Raw genomic sequence first — 15020 nt, 5'->3', positions numbered from 1 at the left:
AGTAACACCATATCTCTTGCATAGTTCCCAAGCATACCATTTCAACAAATGGATTTGATCCCATAAAAGTTTCCCTTTTTGAGTCAAGCGATAATCCCTAAAGTATTCACGTTGATCCAACGTGTATCCCATTATATAATTGAATGGGGCTTTCTCAGGATTATTAAAGAAGTATATAATATTTTCCACGTAACGAGGATCGAGGGTTTTAGGAGGTTCCCCATCTCCATGAGTAGAAAGTACACCTAATTTTTTTGGTATTTCGTGTTCCATATCCATAACTAAATATAAAGAACAGCTTAGAATAGCAAATAAATCTACTTAGTGATAAAGCAAACAAGCACACACGAGAATATTCACCCCACGTATTGCTCCGTGGCAACGGCGCCAGAAAAAGGTCTTGATAACCCACAAGTATAGGGGATCAATTGTAGCCTTTCTCGATAAGTAAGAGTGTCGAACCCAACGAGGAGCTAAAGGTAGGACAAATATTCCCTCAAGTTCTATCGACCACCGATACAACTCTACGCACACTTTACGTTCGCTTTACCTAGAACAAGTATGAAACTATAAGTACTTTGTAGGAGCGATAGGATAGGGTTGCAAGAAAGTAAAGAACACGTAAATAAAACTAGGGGTTGGTTAGATAGAGAAACAACTACGAGTGTCTAACAAGTGTGGAAAAGTGGTAGTAGGAGTTGCGGAATTGCCCCTAAGCAATTGACTACGTTACTAGATCGATATCAAGTATCATGTGGGAGAGGCCTCTGCTAGCATGTCATCCCTTACTTGGAATTATATGCACTTATGATTGGAACTATTAGCAAGAGTCCGCAACTACTAACGTTCATTAAGGTAAAACCCAACCATAGCAATAAGATATATTGGTCCCCTTCAATCCCATATTCATCAATTTCTATGCTAGGTTTGAAGCTTCTGTCACTCTAGCCTGCCAATACATAGTCCTATCAACATACAACTAACCCTATGGTGTGATCCACGCGCGCGATCATATGATGGGCACCAGAGGACAGCAACATAACCACAAGCAAATTAAACCAATCATAGCAATTCATCAATCACCGATAGGACAACGATAATCTACTCAGACATCATAGGATAGCAACACATCATTGGATAATAATATGTAGCATAAAGCACCATGTTCAAGTAGAGGGTACAGCGGGTTACGGGTGAGTGAACCGCTGAATATAGATGGGGGAAGATGATGGAGATGTTGGTGAAGATGACAGATGTGTTGGTGTAGATCGCCGTCACACGATGATGTCCCGGGCGGCGTTCCGGCGCCGCCGGGAGAGAGCCCCCCTCCTTCTTCTTCTTCCTTGACCTCCTCCCTAGCTGGGAGAAGGGTTTCCCCTCTGGTCCATGGTCTCCATGGTGTCGGAGGGGCGAGAGCCCCTCCGAGATTGGATCTCTCTCTGTGTCCTTCTGTTTCTGCGCTCCCAGATTCTGCGTTTTACCGTTCCCGGAGATCCGTAATTCCGATTGGGCTGAAATTTTAACACGATTTTCTTCCGGATATTATCTTTCTTGCGGAAAAAGAAGGGTTCAAACCGCCTTAAGGAGTGTCCACAAGCCTGCCTGCAGCGGGCCCACCCCCTGGCCGTGGCGACAGGGCTTGTGGCACTCCGTGCATCGCCTCGCGTTGATTCTTCTTCCGAAAAATCATAAATATTCCAAAAAAATCACCGTAAGTTTTTATTACGTTTGGACTTCGTTTGGTATGGATATTCTGCGAAACAAAAAACATGCAAGAAACAGGAACTGGCACTGAGCACTGGATCAATATGTTAGTCCCAAAAATAGTATAAAAAGTTGTCAAAAGTATATGAAAGTTGTAGAATATTGGTGTGAAACTATCAAAAATTATAGATATGACGGAGACGTATCAGCATCCCCAAGCTTAATTCCTGCTCGTCCTCGAATAGGTAAATGATAAAAAAGATAATTTTTGATGTGGAATGCTACCTAGCATAATCTTGATCATATAATCTAATCATTTCATGAATACTAAAACACGAGTGATTCGAAGCAATAGTCTATCATTTGACATAAAGACAATAATATTTCAAGCATACTAACAAAGCAATCATGTCTTCTCAAAATATCATGGCCAAAGAAAGTTATCCCTACAAAATCATATAGTCTGGCTATGCTCCATCTTCCCCACACAACGTATTTAAATCATGCACAACCCCGGTTTTAGCCAAGCAATTGTTTCATACTTGAGTGTTCTCAAACCTTTTCAACTTTCACGCAATACATGAGCGTGAGCCATGGACATAACACTATAGGTGGAATAGAATATGGTGGTCGTGGAGAAGACAAAAAAAGGAGGAGATGGTCTCACATCAACTAGGCGTATCAACGGGCTATGGAGATGCCCATCAATAGATATCAATGTGAGTGAGTAGGGATTGCCACGCAACGGATGCGCTAGAGCTTATAAGTGTATGAAAGCTCACAAAAGAAACTAGTGGGTGTGCACCCAACTTGCTTGCTCACGAAGACCTAGGGCAATTTTTAGGAAGCCCGTCATTGGAATATACAAGCCAAGTTATGAAATGAAAATTTCCCACTAGTATATGGAAGTGACAACATAGGAAACTCTCTGTCATGAAGATCATAGTGCTATTTGAAGCACAAGTGTGGAAAGAGGATAGTAGCAATTGTCCCTTCTCTCTTTTCTCTATTTTTTTGTGGGCTCTTGGCCTCCTTTATATATATATATATATATTGGTGGCCATCTTTGGCCTCTTTTTTGTAAATGGGCTTCGCTGACCTCTTTTATTTCCTCACATGGGACAATGCTCTATTAATAATGATCATCACACTTACAACTCAGTACTTAGAGCAATGATGACTCTATATGAAATGCCTTCGGTAGTGTACCGTGACAATGATCTAGCATAGCAATGACATAAAAAACGGACAAGCCATGGAAACATCATGCTAGCTATCTTACGATCATGCAATGGCAATATGGAAGTGGTGGCACATGTCATGAGACGGAACGGTGGTAGTTGCATGGCAATATATCTCGGAATGGCTATGAAAATGCCATAATAGGTAGGTATGGTGGCTGTTTTAAGGGAGGCTATATGGTGGGTGTAATGCACTGGCGAAAGTTGCGCGGTACTAGAGAGGCTAGCAATGGTGGAAGGGTGAGAGTGCGTAATCCATGGACTCAACATTACTCATAAAGAACTCACATACTTATTGCAAAAGTCTATTAGTCATCGAAACAAGGTACTACACGCATGCTCCTAGGGGAAAGGTTGGTAGGAGTTAACCATCGCGCGATCCCGACCTCCACACAAAGGATGACAATCAATAAATAAATCATGCTCCGACTTCATCACATAACGGTTCACCATACGTGCATGCTACGGGAATCACAAACCTTAACACAAGTATTTCTAAAAATACACAATTACTCACTAGCATGACTCTAATATCACATATTCATGTCGTAAAACTGTTGCAAGGAATCAAACATATCATATTCAGTGATTTACAAGTTTTATGTAGGATTTTATGACTAACCATGTGAATGACCAACTCCTGTTAACTCTCTAAATAGGTATAAGTGAAACATGGGAGTTTAATTTTTTCTACAAAATATATGCCCCGCTCTAACAAATATAAGTGAAGCAAAAGAGCATTCTACAAATGACGGTTTTCTATGTGTAGGCAAACAGGCAATCCAAACTTCAAAAGATATAAGTGAAGCACAAGAAGCATTCTATAAATCCAACCAAGGACTATCTCGTACCAGCATGGTGTATAAAATAAAAAGGAAAAATAAACACAAAATACGCTCCAAGCATTTGTACATATCATGTGACAAATTAAAATATAGCTCCGAGTAAAATTACCGATAGATTGTAGACGAAAGAGGGGGGATGCCTTCCGGGGCATCCCCAAGCTTAGACGCTTGAGTCTTCCTTAAATATTACCTTGGGGTGCCTCGGGCATCCCCAAGATTAAGCTCTTGCCTCTCCTTATTCCTTCATCCATTGTGCTCTCACCCAAAACTTGAAAACTTCAATGACACAAAACTCAACAAAACTTCGTGAGATCCGTTAGCATAATAAAATAAATCACAACTTCAAGTACTGTTGTGAACTCATTCTAAATTCATATTAGCATTATATCTACTGTAATACAACTTCAACATGGTTCATACCCCCCGATACTACCCATAGATTCATCAAAATAAGAGAACAATGCATAGAAAACAGAATCTGTCAAAGCAGAACAGTGTGTAGCAATCTGTATATTCCGTATACTTATGGTATCTCAAAAAATCTGAACAATTACGTACATCTGGAAAATTTGTATATCAATCAGCAGCAAAACGAATCAACTCAAAAGCTCTTCCAGAATAAAAATGAAAATTAATTTCGTGAGCAGAAAGTTCCTGTCTTTTCTCAGCGTGATCAAACAACTATCACCTAAACTAATCGTAAAGGCTTTGCTTCGCACATTATTTTTAAAATACAAAGGAATTGTACAAGGGGATAATTATTTTTGTGAGAAACTTCCATGAAAAATTCTACATTGTTTCCATGAGCATGAACACAAGTGTTCAAGGTCGACCCTCACTTCCGCAATGCATCACCTTTCAATCGCTTCTCTTTTTGAAAAAGTTTTAAGTTTCCCTCTATATTTTTGTTTTGTTTTTAAACTAAATAAAAGCACTCAACATAAATAAATGACTCTCTAAAACTTCCGAGTTGTCTCCCAGGAAGCGCTTTCTTTAAAACCATTAAGCTAGGCATAAAGTGGCCCGGCTGGTGCTAGGGTTTCGCTGGCCGCTCGATTGGTGCCGTTGGATCTAATCCGACGGTTGCCCGACCCTTTCGCCTGGTCAAAAACGGCTCCAGCCGTCGGGGAGGAAACCCTAATTCGCATTCTCCCCCAGCGTGCCGCTTGCCTCCCTGCTCTCTTGCATCTCGCTGCGCCGATGTGCCTCTCCCGCTCGTGTCGCTGGCCTCGCAGCAAGGCAGGAACGCAACAGGTCCGGCCGGCGGCGGCGGAAAGCCACCACAGCGCGCCTCTCTTTGCATCTTGCGTAGCTGTCTTTCCTCCCTCTCGCACAGCTCTCTCGCGCCGAACCTCCATGGGCGATGCCGGCCGTCGGCGAGGGCTTAGCTCCCCTTCCCTTCTTTCTCTATGGTAGAGAGGATGAGGGTCGAGCCCCTCCTTTCCTTCTCTGTTTTCTTTCCTCCACCACCACCTCCTAAAGACAGAGAGAGGAACACATGCGCCTCTCCTCTGCTCCCTTGTCCTTTCGACGGTGGCACATATTTAGACAGTGGCGCTGTGGCCTCCCCTTTCACCAGTTGCGCGTTTCCCTTAGCGGAAGCGCGTCCCGTCGAACGGCGTGGCTGCGGTGCCCTTTGCCTTCGTCATGGTGTTCTTTGCCCCTGGAGGGCACTACATGAAATACAGTCAATTTTGATCCTCAATTTTGGTCATTGAATCGTCATTATTCTTTGTTTATGACCTTTTTATGACCAAATTCGCAAGGTCAACAGATGGCCGCCAAGAACAATAAAGCCTGACCTTCCTAAAATTTTGACCATGGAAATTATGACCAAAACATCTTTGTCATGAAATCTTTGATGAAAATTTTGGTCGTTACTCATACACCTGAACTACATGAACGCTGACGTGGCTAGATGATGTGGCATCATCCATTTAGCAAATGTGATGATGTGACAAAGTTGATGACGTGGATGCCACAAAGAATCTGGCCTAGAAGGATCCAAATTAAGCATCTAAATGGGCCAAGCCCAATTTTTCAGCCCATATATTTCCTTTACGACCAGTTTTTTGCAGGGCAAATTTACAAGTTAGGCCCATTTCATATGTTTATATTTTCATCTAATCTGTTGGCATGGTCCATTTTATGTTCGGCAGAAGCCTTGATTTGAAAATTTTAAGTCCATGATCCGAATAGGCCCATCAGAATAGGTGTATCAAGGATAATTCAAGCGAAAATTCAATATATTACAAGTAAATAGTTATAGTATTTCCAAAATGGACATCACAAAAAATACTTCATCCTTCAAATCCTCAGCAAATCCCAGGCCCAACAAATGCCAATACAATACTTTTTCAATATTAACTTAAACAGAGCCGCAACTACTACTACTTCATGGAAACAAAGGAAAAGGAACACAAATTTCATGTGTTCACATGTAACAACAAATGAGGAACAACGGATTGATCTGTCTTCCACTTCTTGTGAGTAGCCAGTTTTTTGGGATTGCAGAACATCCTGACATTTACAAGGAGCGGACATGAGAAAAACATACAAAACACAAGGAAAAGAAAAAGCATACTGCACCCCTTCTCTGCAGACTACCAAGAACACAAATAACTCCTGGAGTGGATACCACTACATGCACTAACAAAAAAAAACTAGACGTATAATTTTTCCCACGGTATATGAATTGGGGTTTGTTTCTAGTTCCCATTAGGTAAGAACCACAATAGAAATTCCTTAAATTTGGGTGTATCCAATGTATTACAATCAGCTGATTATGCTTTAAAACTATGGAGAAGTATAGGAAGTATCAACAAACTCACGAATTAAAAGCAAGAAGGCCAAACACGTAAATATAAGATATGACACAGTAGTACTAATGAAAAGGAGGAAACTAGAGGAACTGAAGGAACCGAAGGATCTCTCACAGCAGAAGGAAATGATTTGACCTGAAATGCTCGCATGTAGTTTTTCGAGTGGCAGTTTATGGCAACGGCTAATCGACCTTCAATGCCTTTGCCTGGCCATGGTTCCTGAGAGCTGCGCTGAAGCTTTAGCCTAGAAGATAAGATCAATCATATGATGCATATGTATTTGAGTAACGTGGCATGCATCATATACCAAAATTACAAGGGCTGATGTTTAAGTATGGGAACAAATTCATACATTGGAAAAATGATGCATCTTTTTTTGCCAAGACAGAAGCGAATTCATATTAAAATGTCGTGCACTTAGTTGGAAAACTGTATTTAATAATCATTTGATCTTAGTTATAATGATAAAAAAGTTAACAAACTAAGAGAACGCATGGATTAACTAAGATAGCTCATGATTTATTACAGATATACTCACAAATTTCTTACAAGGCATTATCCAAAACAGTATACGCTTTTCCTCCAAAGCAATATATGCTTTTACAAATATACTCCAAAATGCATATTCACAAAATAGTACATGCATTTACGAATATAATCACAAATTTCTTAAAAGGCTGGAATCAACCAAGATAGCTAAAGACTTATTTAAAGTTAACAGTATATTCTTTTTCTCCAAAATAGTATATGCTTTTACAAATATACTCCAAAATGCATACTCATAGAATAATATATGCTTATGCGAATATAATAACAAATTTCTTAAAAGGCACGGATCAACCAAGATAGCTAAAGACTTATTTAAAGTTAACAGTATATTCAGTGTAAAAATAAAGAAGGGATTGCGGTCAGCCTACTTTAGTTGAAACCCTTATCGTAAAAATCATAACATTACATAATTCAGTCGATGGTATGACCCATCACAGGAAAAACAATTATAGATCTTCGTGTGCAACACTTAACTTATTTAATCCTCGTAAATTTCCAGATCATTCCGTGAACTTTTATTTCTGCGCAAAAACAACACCATGGCAATTCTGTTGAAAACAGCGTTAGTCCGGGTTAGTTACATTCAAATCATGCAAATTAGAGTCCAAAACAAAGGCAAAAGAGTTTGGAAAAGTAGATACGACGGAGACGTATCAATCACCACCTCTTTAGTTATAGCGCAGGTCACAGAGGCCCATCAACCATAATAGGTTGGGCGCCCCCGATCAGGACGCATGGATCAAGGGTCCGGTAGGCCGTTGGGCCCACACGGGAAAGATCAACCTAACACGGATGTGATGCGGCGGTCAGGAGCCATAGGGAGCACGTGTCAATGCGTTTTGAGGGGACAAAAAATTATCCGGTTGAAATAAATAGTTTTTTTTATTTAACAAACACAAGCACTCAAAATAGAGTAGAAGTATTCATGAAATGTTTTCCGCCAAAGCACTTCCTAAAGGAGTAGAAACATACCGCGGGTAAGTTTGAGAGCTACAGTAGTTTCGAGTAAAGGAATTAAAGCGTGGGTCCGAAAAGAAATTCGGGAAGAATATGTCCAAAGTTTGCTTCAAGAAAGAGTGGCGCTCCATCTCCGAGCATCTCGAACGGCGCTGCTACAGCAGGAGCTCCCATCGCCTCTCGCCCGCCGCTCTGCATCTGTGGTTCGTTCATGAAGCCAGCCGTAGCGGCCGGGTTCGTGGCGGTGACGACGCTCCTGGCCGCTGCCGCCGCTCTTGTGCCAAAGTCCGCCGCATCGACGCCGGCGCTTACGCTGCGGCGCACGTTGCCGCTGCCAGCATCGTCCCTGGAGCATCTTCAGAAACTGGACAAACAGCGGTTTACTAGCAGGAGGAACGTGCCGGACTTCGACTTGGTTGGCATGCCCTGGTAAGCTCTCTGCTCTGCTCTCCTTTTTTCCTGTTTGTTTGTGTCTGAATTCTGAAATCGGTGGATCTAGATCACTCGCCGGCGGCCGGCGTTTGCCTAGCAAAATCCTTCGTCGGATGTCATGTTTTTAGATATATCACCCCGATTTTATGTGGTTTTGCTGAAACTGATTCCAAATACTAGTTATCCAAACAACTACTTAGGTAGGTTTGTGCTTCATAATCTAGCTGACATAGTGCACAGGAGTGTGGTGTTCTCAGCTCATGAATTCATTACAGTTGGTATACAGGAAGTTGTTGCATCCAGGGGATTGCTGGGTGGCTTTTGTGTGGAATTTTCTCTGAATTACCTGGGGCTGTTGTCGTTTCCGTTCGTTATGTTGACAGTCTGCATTGCTCACAAATGGACTACCCATGGGAAAACAGAGATTGTCCATCCGAAAAGATGTTGTTCCCTTTAGCACTCTGAACCATAATGGCTTCTCTGCATCCCACAACTAGCTTTGTTAATTTGGTGTCTTGCCTGTGTAGCTTGCATAGTCACATCACTACCGTTGAACTATGCTTTTACACCCACGTGACTCACTTCACCAGATAATCACTTCCACTTAATTTGTTCTGTCTACGCGGTGAACACAAAACAAATTATTATTTCGCCCTTCACATGTCTCTCTTTGCTCTTCAGTTTTGGTTGACCAGTGTGTCGTGATTGATGAACTTCCTCTTATGACATTCTGTTGTTATCATTGTATCTACATTCTGAAGTTTGAACTTCAGGCTCTATTATACCTTAGTGACTTTGGGCAACCCACCCAAAAATTATTCGGTGCAATTTGACACCGGTAGCGACATCATGTGGGTTACTTGCAGCCCCTGCGCTGATTGCCTGACGCCAGGTCGCATCTATGTAAGGCCTTCATTCTCGAATCTCCAATCCATCTGACTGGAAAATGCATCAACTTTCAGACTGTTTTCTCTACCTACTGATGTAATCATGTTTTATCATTGTACTTCTCCCAGGACACGCTGGAGGTGTACAATCCCAACAATTCTTCAACGTCGTCCAACATATCATGCTCTGATGACGTGTGTAAACATGCTATCAAATCAAAGAATTCGATATGTCAAGCTTCGGACTCTCCAAACAACCAATGTGGTTACTGGCAGGAGTATGCCGATGGAACTACCACTGGAGGGTACTATGTGTCTGATATAATGCATTTCGACACTGTCATGGGTAACGGAAGTGAGGGGGCTACCGTTTCTTCTGCCTCCGTTGTTTTTGGGTACAGTTATTTTTTCAGTCATGTATCTTATAAATTCCCTATGAGCTAATGTGTCGTAAGAAACTTGTCACTAATAACTATGAACTAACGATATTTTAACTAAGTTTCTTTCAACAGATGTAGCGACTCGCAGTCAGGGGCGCTGCAACAAGATGGAATTATGGGGTTTGGAAAAAATGCACCATCTATTATGTTGCAACTGAACTCTCAAGGGGTGTCTCCTAAGGCCTTCTCTCATTGTCTGACCAGTTTAGATGATGGTGGTGGCATTCTTGTTCTCGGTGAAGTTATGGAGCCAGGATTTGTATTTACTCCACTAGTTTCATCACAGTAAGTTCTTTTCTAGAATTACTTTCATTACATAAGTTTCAAGGTCAGAATTCTATATCACTCTATCTTGTTTCCGTGTTTATATCATAATAACATATTTGGCCAATCACAATAGGGTTGCCTTTGGCAGAGTACACTTGTTAGTTAGAATTATTTGCGAAATCTATTATCTTCCAGTTTTAAGTTCGAATTTATTTGTACAACATTCAGTTTGCAAATATAAACTGTATATTTATAATTATTTTGTTGATATTCCTATCTAAGAAACTTATGTTGGCCTATGTGATCAGAGTCAACCAACAGTTTATATCAACTACTTTTCTCGATAAACTACAGGTCTGGTTACAGCGTGAATATGAAGGGCATTTCTGTCAATGGTCAAAACGTCCCTATTGATTCTTCCTTGTTTACAACATCAAAGACACAAGGAACATTTGTAGATTCTGGAACATCATTAGCATACCTTCCAGATGGAGTTTATGATCCAGTTATTAGCGCGGTGAGTTTTTTTGTTGTCCTAGAACCAAGATTTGAGAGTCTACATCACTTCAATAATTTTATTGTACTGTGAAAGTTTTGATGATTCATATTTGGCTATTCGCAGATAATTAATGCTGCTCCCTTATCTATGAATTATTCTGTCGTGTCGGGGAATGAATGTTTTATTTGCTGGCAAAGGTTTTTTTCTTCTAATTCCCAGTTTAAATAATGCACGTACTTCAAAATGTTGAATCTCTTGACAATTACTTTCCATTTTCCTTCACCAGCAATGTATCTGAATTTCCAATAGTGACACTATATTTTGAGGGTGGTGCTCCAATGCGAGTGAAACCGGCGAACTATCTCGTGAGAAGGGGTGTATCTCACCTTCCAGTAACCCTCTGGCTACCCTTATTAAATTTATTCTAACTGCATGTGTAGTTAAATTTTTGAGGGTAAGCAATATCATATATCGTGATTTGCAGGACAACCTAGTCGTATTGTGCATTGGCTTTGAAAGCAGCAAGAGGTTCAAGGGTTATGAGCATGCCACTATTCTAGGAGGTTAGTCATCTACCCATGGGTTGAAATAACGAGTATAAGACTATAATTTGCACATCTTGATATAAGACCTAAGACTCCTATATTCTGTCATGGTGGCTTGAAATGAATCAAGCTGCGTGACAAAATCTCAATAATCACATTGACTCGTAGTTTTTCTTTAACCCTTGATATTGTACTGATGATATAGTGCCGATAGGAACACCGACTAATTTGCTCATGCAAACATTGTGTAACTAGTAAATACATTCGTAAGTATTACCCTAACGTTGAATGAACTTGCAACTAATTAAGCTCTCCAATCATGACAGATCTTAAGCATGGTATTATTCTTTCTAACTGATTAGCCCCTCTCATGTCAGATTTTGTCTTACGTGATAAGATATTTGCGTATAATTTGGAGAAGATGCATATTGGTTGGATAGACTACAACTGTAAGATCAGATTTCTGTACCTCCCAAAATTCTCTTGCTTGATTTGATATGCTTCCTCATTTTGACAACTCATTTTTTCTATTGCCAGGCTCGCTACTCAATAAGACAAACCTGGTTATTGCCAGCAGTGAGTCGCTGGGGAGCTACACACCATCATACTGCGCCCTGATGATAGCTATTGGGGTTGCCCTCATAAATAGTAACATCATTGCACTGCAGTTGCACAATAGCTACTAGGGGAAACTAGCAATGGAGCCCGGACGTGTCGAAGCTCAATGTTGGTGGAGCATTGAATGCCACTCTGGTGAGTCAGCCAGGCAGGGAGCGGCCTTAGGATAAAATCGTGCACAACCATCTCGATCGCTGGAGAAGTACTTTTCTTGAACTTATTTCGTTCAAGAAGTAAAATAATCAACCTCTGCTGAGACTTGAGACCACTCTCACTCCAAGAAGTTGCTTGCTAAATTTGGCAATACGCGAGCATGGGAGTCCAAGTTTTTTTCTTTATTTTGAAAATATCTCCATATTTATACTTGTATTTATAAAGGGAAACGTTACACAACACCCGACCGATAATCACGTTTGTGTCCGCCTCCTCGGTTGTTTGCCACGCGTCCCCTGTTGACCCCATCATCACATTCTTTGCAATACCCACGTCTTCTCCCGTACCTTATCCCCATCTCTCCAATCACCTTCCTCCTGAAGCGCTAACCAAGACGGTCGCCTGCGCCATGAGCAAACCCCTGCTCTCCATCGACCCATGCTGGCAGCCGTCATCACCGACTAAGAAGGTCTTCGCCGTTGCCACCACGGTGCGCCGTTGCAGCGGGTCTCGCGTGGTCGTCGCCGTTGTCGTCCGCCTCCACCATGGAGATTGGCCATGCGCCACTTGTCGGTGAGGCAAGCTAGTCGGAGGTCGGGCACTTGCCGGCGGCGCCGTTCCTTTCTCACCACCATTCGACGGGAGCTCGCAGCGAACGACATTATTTTTTTCTTGCAACATCCTCCCTATTGCAAGAAAGTTACTGCAACATCAGTGATGTTGCAAACTTTCATCCATGCACATGTATAAAGGTGAAGACAAAAAAAAATCTGCAACATAAACTCTACAGCAAAAAGAATTATGCAACAATACCTCTGTTACAAAAATTTATGCAGCATGATCTTTATTGCAAAAAAATCTACAACATGACCTATGTTATAAAAAAAAAATCTGCAACATGATCTTTGTTGCAAATGTTTATGCAACAAGATCTCAGTTGCAAAGGTTTCTGCAACAAAAAGTTTGTAGTAATTGTGGTGTGAACCACTCGGCCGCTCAATAACTTCAGATCTGACAGCTCACGACCCGGGTGATCTTTTTAAAAGACCAGTCGGTGGATGCATAGCACGTCCCATTTATAGAACAATATATTGAACAAATAGTAAATACTAAGTACTGGTATATATATTGATAAATTAAATAACTACTTGTGTATTTGTAGGTAAATTATTTGGGCTGTGTTAATAAAAGGTAAATTATAAGCGATGGAACCGCGTCCAGCTCGGGTGAGGAGATGATCTGTCATTATTTTCTTTGGTGGCTGCTATGGTGGTGTCGGAGATAGGTGACAGAGCTTGTTGTCAAGCTCAACGATATTTTGCTATCTTTTCAGTTTTGTTATGTCAGTTTTTACGTGACTTATAATTTAATCTTTATGATATAAATGAGACACATTTTTATGATATAAATAAGACACATTTTTATGATATAAATGAGACACATATTACCATGCAAAAATACTATAGGATTCTTCTTTCCCCTCCATCTTGTTTTTTTTCCTACAACCCACTAGTGTAAACAATGCCCATTAATGCCTGTACTATTCTTCACGAGTTTCCAAATTTCCATGTATGCACTAGACCTTCCACGGCAATTGATTTCTTGCCAAAAACATGACTTGCTATTTTCTAATTCTCAATTGATTTATTTCTAAAGGAAAATGCATGTTATATCATTCATGTGTGTATTGTATCTTCTATTTCTAAATAGCTAATACCCACTAGCTATTTTTTTATACATGCAACTATGTCACATGGGCAAGTTATGCATGTAAGTTATAAATTACATTATTTTTTTGTATTACTCTATATTTAAATATTGGGGGTGTTGTCATATCCAAGGTATTCGACATTATAAATTTATTAAAGAAATGTGACATACCCATAAATCACATTCCAAACACTATATCCCCATGATATATGACATACCTAGCAATAATATACCGCAAAAAGAAGTAGTTTGTTGCTATATTTGAAATAATGACATATTGATATACACAAAAAACTAGCAATACTATTGAAATACCTAGAAATAACTAAGACATACAAAATAGAAAAAAAAAGAAAAGGAGGATTCCCTCCGGCCTCTTCATCAATACGATGCATGCATACAAAATAGAAATGGTATACCTATTTGTGACTCATTATGGAAATATAAAAATGTTACATACCTAGAAATATAAAGATGTTACATCCGCGGGAATTTCACCTGCTTCATGGCCACCGGCGTCGGCTCCCGCATGAGCACCACGCATGCGAGCTTGCGGCTGCCGCGAGCCTGCAACAGCTGATGCAGCCACACGAACACCACTCGCTGCTGGAGGTGCTGCTACTTCTTGCGCTCCTCAGAGGTAGCGCGGCCACCACCTCCAAACCGGTGACCACTGCCTTGGCGGCTTCTCCTCATTGCACTTGGCAATCATCTTGATCTGCTCAACTGGCTCTTGAATGTGAGTCGATATCTGGATTTGGATTGGAAGGGGAATAAGAACTCTTGAATGCAGTAAGCTGGAGAGGAGCAGAAGTGTTACCTTGATCCTTAGCCTTTGAATCCTCGTATAATGATAAACAAAACACAAAAACAGTACATATTGCATAACAATGTCAACAAAACACAAATAAACAAAGTTTTTGCAAACTTAGTGCTAGGAATAACCGGTAAATCGCTTGTCAGCGCGATAAATCGGCCAAATGAAAAAGGTAAATATATGGCATAATCTTATCGGCCACCCCCCCGGTTAGCGATAAATCGGACGATTTTTTTAACAGTGGCTGCTGCTACTTGGCGTCATCGTCCGCTCCATCCATGGCTGCTGCTATTGGCCCTCATCATGCGCTTCATCCATGGTTGATGTTGGTCCTGGAGGGGATGAAGTCGTCCATGGTGATGGTGCTTCCCCACCCAACTCGTACCCGCACCTCTCATCTACTGCTGCTACAAGCGGAAATATATTAGAAAGAGGAAGAGATATATAGATAGGGTAGGAGGAAGAACTGAAAGGTGGCCGTCAGAGTTGGAGGCGATGCTCGAAACCCTAAACGAAGCCCGATGATGTGTTGCT

At 41.0% G+C, this 15020-nt stretch overlaps 1 protein-coding gene across 1 annotated transcript; it reads left to right on the top strand.

Annotated features, from left to right (window-relative positions):
• The first annotated feature begins 8329 nt into the window (after positions 1 to 8329).
• On the top strand, positions 8330 to 12231 carry LOC123397403 (aspartic proteinase 36-like). The gene is made up of 11 exons (XM_045091956.1): positions 8330 to 8547; positions 9312 to 9453; positions 9567 to 9832; positions 9950 to 9997; positions 10082 to 10162; positions 10499 to 10661; positions 10767 to 10840; positions 10930 to 11035; positions 11128 to 11206; positions 11566 to 11637; positions 11726 to 12231. Exons 1-11 carry the CDS (start codon positions 8330 to 8332, stop codon positions 11872 to 11874), a joined length of 1398 nt encoding a protein of 465 aa, XP_044947891.1. The 3' UTR covers positions 11875 to 12231.
• The last annotated feature ends 2789 nt before the right edge of the window (positions 12232 to 15020 follow it).

This window comes from Hordeum vulgare, chromosome 5H (assembly GCF_904849725.1).
Source record: "Hordeum vulgare subsp. vulgare chromosome 5H, MorexV3_pseudomolecules_assembly, whole genome shotgun sequence".
NCBI lineage: Eukaryota > Viridiplantae > Streptophyta > Magnoliopsida > Poales > Poaceae > Hordeum > Hordeum vulgare.
The sequence above is the reverse complement of the archived record's forward strand: the minus strand, read 5'-3'. Positions and strand labels throughout refer to the sequence as shown.